The sequence below is a fragment of the Otolemur garnettii genome, unplaced genomic scaffold, assembly GCF_000181295.1.
Source record: "Otolemur garnettii isolate 467f Iridium unplaced genomic scaffold, OtoGar3 scaffold00002, whole genome shotgun sequence".
Lineage (NCBI taxonomy): Eukaryota > Metazoa > Chordata > Mammalia > Primates > Galagidae > Otolemur > Otolemur garnettii.
In genome coordinates this window covers 6,656,813-6,669,543 of record NW_003852397.1, presented here as the reverse complement: position 1 = coordinate 6,669,543, position 12,731 = coordinate 6,656,813, and the positions used below count along the sequence as shown (strand labels likewise).

The 12,731-nt window shown below is 44.8% G+C and overlaps 1 protein-coding gene across 1 annotated transcript in view; it reads left to right on the top strand.

Moving 5' to 3' along the window:
• SLC22A16 (solute carrier family 22 member 16) overlaps positions 1 to 12,731 on the top strand; it is a 38,676-nt gene that overhangs the window by 24,851 nt on the left and 1,094 nt on the right. The window contains exons 5-8 of the mRNA XM_023512453.1: positions 155 to 680; positions 3,159 to 3,286; positions 6,210 to 6,319; positions 7,435 to 7,534. Of these exons, the coding sequence (XP_023368221.1) occupies positions 155 to 680; positions 3,159 to 3,286; positions 6,210 to 6,319; positions 7,435 to 7,534 (864 nt within the window). The remainder of the gene's footprint in view (positions 1 to 154; positions 681 to 3,158; positions 3,287 to 6,209; positions 6,320 to 7,434; positions 7,535 to 12,731) is intronic.

The window sequence follows — 12,731 nt, the reverse complement described above, 5'->3', positions numbered from 1 at the left end:
GAAGGTTATGTCAACCAGTTTGATGACAGTATTCCAAAATGTATATGAAAACAGCACACTGTACCCCATGATTGCATTAATGTACACAGTTATGCTATAAGAAATTAAAAAAAAAAGTCATCTTAAATCTGGATCCCCCCGGTTTGTTTTTCAGTCTGCAAGTGGTTATCTCGTGGCGGCGTTTGTCTACGTGATGGAGTTTGTCGGAATGAAGTCTCGGACGTGGGCCTCTATCCATTTGCATTCCTTTTTTGCAATTGGAACCATGGTGGTGGCTTTCACAGGCTACTTGGTCAGGACCTGGTGGATTTATCAGATGATCCTCTCCACAGTGACTGTCCCCTTCATCCTGTGCTGTTGGATGCTCCCAGAGACGCCCTTTTGGCTTCTCTCAGGGGGAAGATACCAGGAAGCACAGAGAATAGTTGATACGATTGCCAAGTGGAACGGGGTGCGCTCCTGTAAACTGTCAGAACTTTTAGCCCTGGATGATCCTGTTCGCAGGAGCTCCCCTGAGATTAAGACAAACAACATATTATATCTGTTCTATGACTGTACTGTTTCAATAAGGACGCTTATTGTCTGGCTGATTTGGTTCACGGGGAGCTTGGGATTCTACTCCTTCTCCTTTAATTCTCTCAATTTAGGAGGCAACGAATACTTAAACCTCTTCCTCCTGGGTAAGTAGTCAAAATATATTTAAAGGCGGCAATGACGTGAGATCTCCACCATGTTTTTAGTTTGTGTTTACTAGTCTTTTTTGATCAGAAACAAGACTGCCAACCGTATTATTAGGGTATCTTTTAGTGTTGTGGTATCACAAGTGTACATACGAAGTCTCTGAACTTCAAAAAGTTCATGGAAAAATGGAATTAAAGATAAAAATACAAACTACAAACATTATTCTCAACATAAGCTCTGTCAAGTTCAAGACACTTTGGTAATCAATCAATGGTTTTTTAGTCCATCCCTAAGAAACCGAGGCTCTTGGGGATTTAACCAGGTTAATGGGGTCTTTTTTGACTTTATTAGCTGAAGAGAAATAGGTGCCCTTTGTAGATTCTGTGAGATTAAGAAATAGCAGGAGCCAATCAGGACCATAAGGTGGAAGCCTAATGACTTCCCACCAAAACTCTCTCAAAATTGCTCTTATTTGATGAGAGGGATGAGTACAGTGTTGTCCTGGAGGGGACGGTGTTTTTCTGCTAAAGCTTTGGCTGACTTCTCAGAACGTTATTCTAATAAGCAGATGTTATTGTCGTTTGGCACTCCAGAAAGTCAACAGCAAAATGCCTCGAGCATGCCCCCAAAATGTTCATGGTAGCCATTACCTTGACTATGCTTCTCTTCAGGATATCACTGGTAAAACCAGATTTCATCTCCTGTTACAATTCTTCAAAGAAATGCTTCAGGATTTTGATCCCACTTGTTTAAAATTTCCATTGGAAGCTCTGCCCCTGTCTGCAGCTGATCTGGGTTTAACGGTTTTGGCAGCCATCAAGCCGAAAGTTTGCTCAACTTTACTTTTTCAATCAGGATTGTGTAAGCTGAGCCAGTTGAGATGTCTGTGGTGTTGGCTGCTGTTTATACTGTTAATTGTTGGTCCTCTCCAATTAGGTCACAAAGTAAGTTAATTTTTCCCTTGCAAATTGACGTGGCAGGTCTGCCGATGTGGGCTTGACCTTCAACATCATCTCTTCCCTCCTTAAGAAGAGTGATCCACTTGTAAACTGCTGACTTCTTTGGGGCACTGTCCCCATAAACTTTTCATAAAGTATCAGTGATTTCACCAGTTTCACCATCCTTCTACCCATGCTTCACCATAAATTTGATGTTCGTTTTTGTTTCAATTTTAGCCAAGTTCATACAGCTCTGATAGCAGCTTTTTCAAACTGATGTCTTATCGTTCCTAATACCTCAAACTAGATCCTGTTCAGACATGTTATAACTAGTTGGTATGAATTTATTTTGGTGTGAAACATTTTTGAAATCCAGGCACAGTTTTTTCATAGTACCCACTTTGTGTGATTCTTTTTTGAAGATTGTTTGTATTTTCTTTTTGAAGAAAATGCAGTCAGAAGAATTTAGTCTCCCCCGTCCTTCCCATCTCCTCTTTATGTCGCCCTTGGTAGAGTGCTGGGGCATCACAGCTCACAGCAAGCTCAAACTCTTGGGCTCCATTGATTCTCTTGCTTCAGCCTCCCAAGTAGCTGGGACTACAGGCTCCCCCCACAATGCCCGGCTATTTTTTTTGGTTGCAGTTTGGCCAGGCAGGGTTCGAACCCGCCACCGTTGGTATATGGGGCTGGCACTCCACCCACTGAGCCACAGGTGCTGCCCAGAACATCTTGCTTTTAAAGATTTTCATTAAAGTTTTCTGATGGTACATCTGTTTTTATTATAGCTTAACAGGAATTACAAAAGAAGGCATTTTAAGGAAAAAAAGTTCATTTTTGGGGGGCAAACTAACAAGTTTGTAGAAAGAGCCCATCTTAACCCCAACCCCGTCCTCCATGTCACTGTGAGAAGTTCCACAGTGTTCGAGAGCAGAGCAAGCAGCCAGGGGTAGGAGGTTGGGTGGGGGGAGTGTGCGTGGGGCAGGTTAGGAAAGCTGGGGGGTTAGATCTTCGTGATACAGGTTAGATCTTTGTGATACCGTTTCTTAATTTTCCTGGAGATATAAATTCTTAAGAAACTGGGCAATCTCCTAAATACAAAACTGCCCCCATGGGCAGTTTTACAAAACACTATCTACTTCTGTGGAGTTTTCACGTCTCTCTTCTTCCTTCCCATTTGTGCCCTTCAGACAGGTGTAAGTAGACAGCAGGTCAGTAGTTCTCTGCTGTGAGATTTTTGAACAGGCTTTCATCTCCTGAGATGGTCTGGGGCTGGAGGGAATTTCAGCTCTGGTTTGTGCCATTTGCAGGGGAGAGGCAGATTATGAGCACGGGAGCATCTCCCAGGAAAACTCTCGTCCTTGCTCCAGTGAGTTTGAAGGTGGTAGAGTTTGCTGCCTCTCGGGCTGTGCTCAGATAATTTCTGAAGGCCCCTGTAAGTGAGGAGAGGACTGATCATTCCTTCTACATGGTGAATTAGGAAATGGGGTCCCCTGTACCATTGGGCGCCAGCCTTATAGAAGGTCTTTTGCTCCGTGACAGGTGCAGTGGAAATTCCTGCCTACTTCTTTGTGCTCTTGGGGATGGGCAAGGTGGGGAGAAGAAACGTCCTGGCCTTCTCCCTCTTCTCCAGTGCGCTGACGTGTGGTGTGATTATGGTGATCCCCCGGGTGAGCGATTGGATGTTCTCTTTAGGGAACAATCCGTTATCCTATGAGAGTTTGATGGGAAGATTTTCAACTTATGACAGCATGATGTTCAATTCAGACACATGGACAGAGTATATATGTAATACTGACAAATGCTTAAAAACATTCTTCCTCTATTATATAATTTATGTTCATTGTAGAAAACTGAAGGAAAAAAAAAGAAAAAATTTTAAAAAGCCCATAATCCCACTTCCCAGAGATAATCAGTGTTGTTTCGTTGACATAATAATCTGTGTGAGAGAAGCTGATCATACTTTCCAGGGATTATCCTGATATTAATGTCCACATGTTCATTTACTCCTTGAAGAAAGATTTATTCAGTATCCTGTGCCGAGTGCTGGGGACACACAGTGAGTCACATTTCTGTGAGTGTAACGAAGACAAACAAAATAAGAGAAAGAACAGAGAATATCTCTCTCTCCCTCCCTCCTCGCGCTCCCCTCCCCTGTGTGTGTGTGTGTGTGTGAATTACAGAGAAAGAGAGGCCATGCGTGGGTACTATTTGTCTAGAATCTTCAAGGATTATGTGCCTGTCAGAGAAAGTGACATATAAATAGTAACCTGAATGAGGGAGGAAGCCATGGAGACATCTGAAGGATATAATGAGCCACTTGGGATTGTTCCTATATATATATTTTTGTTTGTTTTGTTTTGTTTGTTTGTTTGTTTTTGACATAGGGTCTTTCTCTGTTGCCCAGGCTAGAGTGCCATGGCCTCAGCCTAGCTCATAGTAACTTTAAATTCTTGGGTTCAAGCAATCTTCCTGCCTCAGTCTCCCAAACAGTTGGGATTATAGGTACCTGCCACCATGCCCAGGTAGTTTTTATTTTTCTTTAATTTTTAATAGACATGGGATCTGACTCTTGCTCAGGCTGGCCTCACACTCCTGAGCTCACGCAGTCCTCCTGCCTTATCCTCCCAGAGTGTTAGGATTACAGGTGCGAGCCACCACGCCCAGCCAGGATTGTTCCAATTTAAGTGCTTTTGTTTTTTATTGCAGTAGATGAGAAGTTTCTCGTTTTTTCAGTATGCAGAAATCCCCGGGGGAGCTTGTTCTTAAAAATGCAGTTTCCTAGTAAGAAACACTGCCATAAACTGCTGAAATGACTTCCACGTTCCTGTACTTGGCAGACTACATCCTCCAGAATACTTCTTGCATACAGAAGAGCTTCTTCTCTTCCCCTGAAAGATGTTATCAGATGAACCTGTATTTTAATTCTTGATTTGGAAAATATCACTATGACAATACTTCAAAATATTCTATGTAATTTTCCCCAGTGGTTATATAATTATTAAGCCATAGTATATCGAGATTTAGAGCAAAGCATTTTAAGTCTTGCGTATTGCTTAAAATTTAATTTAAGCTGACGAGGGGCTTCCTTTACAGCCTTTACTTAATTACTGCTGTTGCTGAGCCAAATGTTTTGTAACTGAAATTTCCAGATGATTGATATACAACCAAATGAGTGAAATAAGACTACTCAGAACAAGGTGGTCACTGTCAGTTTAAAGGAATTTTATCCATACCTTTTTAAAATTAGTTTGCAGTTATGCTAGTTGAGTGGATGCCAACTACCTTTGAGCTGGTGAAGATTTTAGGGGAACCCAAGAAACTTTCAGTTCTATAGTAGTAAGGAAGACAGTAAAGTGGCTGATGGAGATTTCTAGACGCAGAAATTAACCCACAACTACAAATCTCCCCCCTATGATAAATTTTTCGCAAGATGGTAATGTCAACATGGCACAAATTAGTTTTTTTGTATTATGTTAATTTGTTTAGTAAATATTGTCTATGATAATAATAAAGGTGACACTAGCTGCTCTGATGGAGGCACCCTAAAATCCCAGTGCCTTAACATGAGAGATATTTATTTCTTGGTCATAGAAAGTTCAACGTGTGTCTACCTGGTTGGCTGCAGTTCTTGTGGTGAGAATGTCTGGCTCCATGGTGTCATTCAGAGATGCAGGCTGAAACAGGCACTGCCATCCTTAACACATGAACCTCAAGGGTCACCCTGGGTCTCAACATCCGGCTGAAAGATGGGAGAACAGAGGTGGTTTTAGAATATGGGAAGACTTTGCTGGCCACTGTTGGAAGTGGAACACATTCAGAATAGCAGAAACCCGGGAGATTGACAGGTTTTGCTGTTAAGGAATGTATCAGTCCAAAAAGGAGAGAGGGAGGAGGAGAGAGGAGAGAGAGAGAAAGAGAGAGAGAGAGAGAGAGAATATGAATCTGTACTAATAGTTCAAATTATTTTCTGAAGATAATTTGTAAACCGGGGATTACTGCCACAAAGAGCATAGTTGGGTTTTTTCTTTTTCTTTTCTTTCTTTCTTTCTTTCTTTTTTTTTTTTTAATTAAATCATAGCTGTGTACATCGATGCAATCATGGGGTACAAAGTGCTGGTTTTATCAAACTGGTTAACATAGCCTTCATGGCATTTTCTTAGTTATTGTGTTAAGACATTTATATTCTACATTTAGTAAATTTCGCATGTACCTTTGTAAGATGCACCGGAGGTGCATAGTTGGTTTTTATAGCTCCTTGAATCATTCTGGATTAATTCCAGAGGGACAGGGTTCTTTATTGGTGCAGCCAGACTGTCTGGGCATGTCTCATTCCAAAGCAGTCTTCCCAACCCGCTTTTCTGCACAGTTCAAACTTCCGAAGTTGGGGGGCGGGGATGAGGCAAAATAGAGATGGAAAGCTTTTGAAGACCATGAGTACAGTTTGCAAAATAAATGAAAACAGAAAAAGAGAACTCTTCATTGTTCTGAAAAATATTGAAGGACTTAGAAAGTTTTAAGTAATAATTTAAAAATTTTACTTTTTCCTTTTAAACATTTAATTTATGATCGGTCTTCCTAAATTACTTTCAGAATTATTTTGTTTGGAGTGTGGTGGCAACTATGGCTGGAAAATTTGCCATCGGGGCGGTGTTTGGCCTTATCTACCTCTATACGGCTGAGCTGTATCCAACCGTTGTAAGGTAAGAAGTATTTACTTTTCCTGTTATTTCATTATATTTAGCCTTCAGATATAGATGCTTTCTTTTCATAGAAGTTACCTGGAACTCAGATGTGGGAAAATTACATTTTCTGAAATTCTGAATCTGAGGCTTTGTCTGTTATCTTTAGGGTGACCAGACGTCCCGCTTTTGGCAGGACAGTCCCGCTTTTCAACAATTTGTCCCGTGTCCCACAGTGTTTAAAAAAGTTCCGATTTTTGGAAAGAATGCACGAACGGGTGGGAGAACAGGAAGGGAATATACGGTTTTCAGCTGCCATGTGGCTATTTTGCCATAATATGAGTTTTATATTATTTTTGTTAATTTTATAATGTTAAACTGTAATAATGACAAATAATTGTTGAGAAGTGATTATCGAGAACTGCTTATCAAAGTTTGCATTGTTGTCAGGCCCTGCCCACTAGTCCCTGCCCCCGATGTTGTCCTGCCTTACCGATATTAAAATCTGGTCACCCTAGTTATCTTATTGGCAAGGGTATTAAAAAAATTATATTAGAATAATATGCTACTATCCTAAAGACCGTTTCAAATTTTAAATCAAATTAAAATTTGGTATGGACCATAGCTAATTTCACCAATTTGGAGGCTAACATTTAAGTGAAAAATCTACAATTCATTTAAAAATTTCAAGAGGTAGTTGATGAAGTAAACACGGTGAAGGCTGCTTAATGACAGGGACGCCCTCTGAGAAATGCATCCTTGGGTGATTTTGTCATTGTGCAAGCTTCAGAGAATGGACTTGCACAAACCCACGTGGGGTAGCCTCCTGCACACCTAGGCTGTGGTGTCACCTATTTCTGCCAGGCTACGAACTCGTACAGCGTGTGACTGTACTGAAGACTGTAGGCAGTTGTAACACAATGTAAGTATTTGTATCTAAACACATCTAAACATGAAAAGGTAGAGTGCAAGTACAATGTCAAAATCTTACGGGCCCACCGTCCTGCATGGGTCTGTCCTTGACCTGCGGAACATTAGGAGCCAGGGGCTGCACTTATTCCCATTCCCCGAGGGGGAGAGGGGCTGTAGCGAGCAGTTTCCACTCTGCTGCTGTCCTAACTCCCTGGTGTTTCCAGGTCGCTGGCCGTGGGGAGTGGCAGCATGGTGTGTCGCCTGGGCAGCATCTTGGCCCCGTTGTTCGTCTACTTCAGCAGCGTGTGGATCTTCATACCGCAGGTGCGCCTCAGCGTGCAGGCCCTTCCTGGGACGGCAGAGAGGCACAGTGGCCAACTGCCTTCTCAGCGTTTCGTTATTGAAGCCAGTGTATTATTTCATGATGGGGGAGGGGGTGGCAACTGGACAAATGGCTGGCCTGCCGGTAAGGAAGGTGGTGGGTGCTGTTGTGTTGGGTGTCCAGTGCCTTCCACCCACTCTCAGCTGTTCAGCACAAACCCACTTCCCAGAGAAAGGACTGTCCTCACCCTGATTAGGGATCCAGGGCCGCAGAGGCGGAGCTCTGGTCTCTGTTGCTCTCAGAGTCTCTACGCCCACTCTCTGCATTCATTCCCACGGTGTGTCTGCTGGGCCAGTAGATTTTGATCTGTGGTTCTCTGCACACCTGAGCCCCAGGCGGGGTTTCCCTCTGCAGGCCTCTGGCTCCCAGTGTGGGCCGCTTGCCAGGTGATGAAGGGTGAGAGCAGGGATGCTCAGTTAGCAGATTTCCTCCTGCCAGGGCTGAGGAGCTGGGAAGCACGTGGAGCCTTGTTACAGCTGGCTTTAGTGTGAGGACGATGGGATGGGGCAGCCTGCAGAGGGAGGTGGGCTGGTGCGGGGCCGTGCCCTCCGCCCTCCCTCCTCCTTCCCCTCGACTTTCTTTGCCCTTGCTGCCTCTCGATCTCCTTCAGGCCTTCTTTCTTTTCTCTGATTGCCCCTTAAATAGACTCCTCTCCAAGATTCCACCCTGGCTGTTCTCTCCCTGCGTATCAGCTGACCTGAGTTTTGACCCTCCTCCCAGCTGCAGCCCAGGCTTCCACTAGTCTCACCGACATTCTCACAACATCTCCACAGAACTGGCCGGTGACCACACTGTCTCCCACTTTGGGTTAAGGATAAGTCAGTGGCCTTAAGCACAACACTGTGGCATCAGCCTTCTATTCACCCTGTTCTTTCCTTCCTTCCTCCCAATCCATTAATCATCAAACCCTCACATTTCCCCTAAAACCACCCCTGCTTGCCTGCTTCCAGTGCCCAAGTTCAATTCCTCATCACCTCCAGCCTCCCGGGTCTTTTCCCTGCACCCTGTCCCTCCACCCCATCAGAACAGCATAGAAAGCACCACAGCCGTGGCCCAGGGCCCCGTCACCTTCAGAATAAAACCCAAACCCAGCCGATGGACCTCTGATCCCCGCGTTGTTTCGTTTCCCCACATGGCTTCCTTCCTCTCCACGCTCTCCCGCCATCGAAGTTCCCCCTGCCTCCTCCCTGTCCTCCCCCACTGCCTCCCCTTTCATGCCTCTCCTGACAGCCTCTCCGAGGAGAACGCTTCTCCCTCACCCCACCCTGCCAAACCTCCACGTGTCCTTTAAGTGTCCTTCCAAGTGTCCTCCTCCCAAGGCCACCCAGATCCAGTGACCCCACCTCTCCCATTCGCACGCGTGTCTGCACAGCATTTCACACGGGCCCCTTCCCAGTCCGCGGGCGGTCTGGCTTTCTCACAGGTGTGTGCAACTTTGTCTCCCAGGAGGAATGTTGAGCTCTGGCAGAGCAGGCCATCTTGCCTCCCCATGACTGGGTCCAGCAAACCACTCTCCTCACTTTGTATGCCACCCATGCTGTGATTCACTTAATATTTTCAATCAAATAGACTGGCTTTTTATAATTGGCTTTGGCTTAAACAATAGTATTGCTGAAATCGTATTATACTAGTGATATGTCTTTCTGAAATATACTAACATAATCTAACAAGTAATAAAACCAAGTGTTGGTACTACCTGGAGTAGCTTTGTGCACACAGGTAGTGCAGGTGTTGCTCTTTGGGAATCCTTGGCTTAGCTTGAGTGTCTCCCCTGTCCCGTGGCAGGTGTGCAGTAAAGGTTACTTCATTGTGGGGTTCGGATCCCAGCCTCGTGCCTAGGCTGACTCTGAGGTTGAGAAACAATCTCGGCTGTCTGGCCTGCACCCAGAGAGGTTTCGGAGAGTCTCCTGCCCTTTTCTGGAAGCATCTTTTTTGTGCCACCATTTTGTGTTCCTCATTTTAGAAAAAAGATGAAAATGGAAAGCTATTTTTTCAGAACAATAAATTAAAGCACACAAAAAGAAAATAGATACATCTGTAAAAGCAAACTTCTTTAAATTGACTGAAACCAAATGAAGATTTTTTTTAAGGAAAGGATTACTGTACAGTTAATTAAGGACTACGAAGTTAAAAGGGATTTTTAATTTTGATTAACACATCTTCAACAGACTCTATTAGAAGAGCTTTACAAAAACTAGTTTTCACTTGATGCAGACACTGTTGTTACTCCATCTTACAGAGGAGACTGATGTACAGCAGGTAATTATTAGCCCGTGGTCACACGGTCACATGCCTTAAAGGTGATGGAGCTGGGATTCGCACCCAGTACCTCTTAGGTACAGTTAGCAAACAAAAACCCAAACAGTGTAAAAGGGAACGCAGAATCAGGTCTCCCTGCAATCCGACCCCACGGGCCGCAGGCTCCTTCTCTAAGACGACCTCTGGCACAGGATCTTGTGTATATTTGTAGAGATATTCTGTGAAGCTGTTGCATTGGAAGCAACAAAAGCTGCCTGTTGTTTTTAATGAGTAAAGAAAAAGGAATAATTAAATTTCCTGTTACTCTGATTTGTGGATGTCAAACTGCCTGGGCAGCTAGTGTTTTCATTTAGAGGAATGGACATGTTGGTGGAGAAAGATAAGGAAGAAGACGCGTGATAATCGCTTGTTCTGATGCTTTCCTTACCAACTATTATTTTCCAGTAGTCTAGAAATGGTGAACACATTTTGTTTTTTGTGTGTGTTCATAAACTTATTTGGCCAAGGTTTATTGAGTGTTGATTTTGAACTAACCCCCCTGCTGGCTACTAGTTCTAGGAGGACTAGAGGGGAAGGCAGGAGGGCAAACCATCACCCCACCTGGAGCAAAAGGCCCAGGAGGGGACACGCTGGGGCTGTGGGGCTCTAGAAGAGGGTACCAACTCACTCGGGTTACAGGGCAGGCACCCTGGAGGAGGGGCTTTTCATGGGTAATTGGAGGGACCAGTAAGTGTCAGCAGGGTGGGGGAGGAGAGGACGGAATATAAGACAGAGGGAACAGAACAGCACAGGCTTAAAGGGGAAAAGGAGCACAGTCACTTTGGGTTTGCACGTAACATTGGTGTTCACCCCCGGGTGGCTTGTGGGAGTCAGGAGGTACATCTGGAAAGACAGACAAAGATCTCAAATGATGTCAGGACGGAAGAACATTCAAGCTAAAGGTGGGCCGGAGAGGACCGAATGGAAACGGCATAGTCACAGGACCTGGTGACCAGACAGCAGTGATGGAGAGGAGGGAGCTGTTCTTGAGGCTGGGGGGAGCCCAGGACGGGGAGCAGGCCCCCAGTGGGGTAGGAGGCAGTTCATGTGGTACATGATGAGTATGAGGGGCCTGTAGGACAGCAGCGGTGCCTCCAGGAGACTGGGCCTTCACAGGCCTGGAGCTTAGGGGACAGGCTTCACAGGAGGTTTGGGAGAACGAAGAGCAGCCCTGGGAGCATTTGAGGTGTGGTGGAAGGAGGGGTCTGTGGTGGGGACTGAGGAGTAGCCAGAGTGGTAGGTGACCTGGCCTAGAGAGGGAAGGGAGGCAGGAGAGGACAGCAGCCAGGAAAATGTCCCTTGGGTTGGGCAGCAAGGGACCTGTGACTTAGGTAGAGCAGTTTTGGTAGGGATGGGGTGGGTCAGGCTGCAGAGGAGCAGGACAGCGGAAGCCGGAGAGCTGGGGAGAGGATGGGCCGGAGGGCTTGAGCAGCAGTGGCCTCAGGTATGCATCTTGTTTTAAAAGATATAACAGCAGTAAGATGGGGCATTGAAAAAAATCTTATGTTTCAAGACATGACAGCAATAATGACAGCTAACATTTATTGTTTGCTTACCGTGGGGCTAGGCATTGTTCTAAGTGCCTTAGATGTAGAACCTCTGTAAGTTGACCACCCAAGGGACTGGAACAAACTGGTCAACCTATGGAAGAGAACACAAGGAATAGGCCAGTAGGTATGTCCAGATGGGGCATGTCCAGTCTATGAAAATTAGATCAACTTAAGGAGGTGGTCAGTGTAGGGAGGTGGTCAACCATAGAAGTTCTCATCCTCTCAACTGTCCTTCGAGGCAGGTTCTATTCTTATATCATTTTACTTACAAATAAGGAAACTAGGAGCAGAGAGGTTAAATAACTTGTCCAAGATCCCACAGCTGGCAAGTGGGAAGTACCCAGGGACAGCGGGTGTGGAGATTATAAAAGGCTCTAGAACTTTTCTTTTTTTTTCCTCAGGGAAAATGACCAGCAGAAAGGAAAAAGTCAAAAGGATGTGAGGAGGGAGGACTGTTGCTGGAGGAGACCTCTGAGGCGGTCTGGGGAGCATGAGGGGAGCCCCCTGGTCAGGAGGAGGGGGAGGTGGGGAAGGACGGGCTGGTTGCAATGTTGGTTTGGGCCTTGTACGGTGGGGGAAGCTGGCCAGGGCAGCAGGAGTGAGGAGATGGGCAGCTCCCTGTACTGTTCTTACTCCCAAGCTATGAAGAAAAAGTCTTGTCTTGGATCTTCCATTTGATTCTATTTTGCTTCTAGGCTTATTTGGTATTTTTCAGACCCTGACACAGGGCTCATGTGGGGTTTCAGAATCAGCAAATCTGCCCTCTAGGTCTTGAGACATTAGAAAATGCCTTTAAAAATCCTTTGGAATGTCACTGTAAGTTCTGCTGTTGCTTCTAGGTTAAGTGTACGCATGTATTTCTAAGAATTAGGTTATCTGTGCTCTGCAAAAGAAAATAAAAAACTGCCTTCCCAGGCCTCATCTGTCATGGATGTCGTCTCCCATCTCTTCACAGTTGCACTGTGTATTTTATGATTCTCATTCTCAGGGGCTATAAATGTACCAAGTATGTGGATTTATCAGATAAGGTATCCTTAATTTATTTTTATGGGGGGAGTCTTTCCAGCAATAATTTTTTTCTAAGGAGTTTAAATTATGAAAGGATGGATTGTATTTTGACAGATTGCACGGAGATTTAGTTCTAAAAACCCAACATCTTTGTAATGATTGAGATATGCAGACTTTAATTTTTTATTTATTTATTTTTTTGAGACAGAGCCTCAAGCTGTCCCCCTGGGTAGAGTGCTGTGGCATCACAGCTCACAGCAACCTCCAACTCCTGGGATCAAGC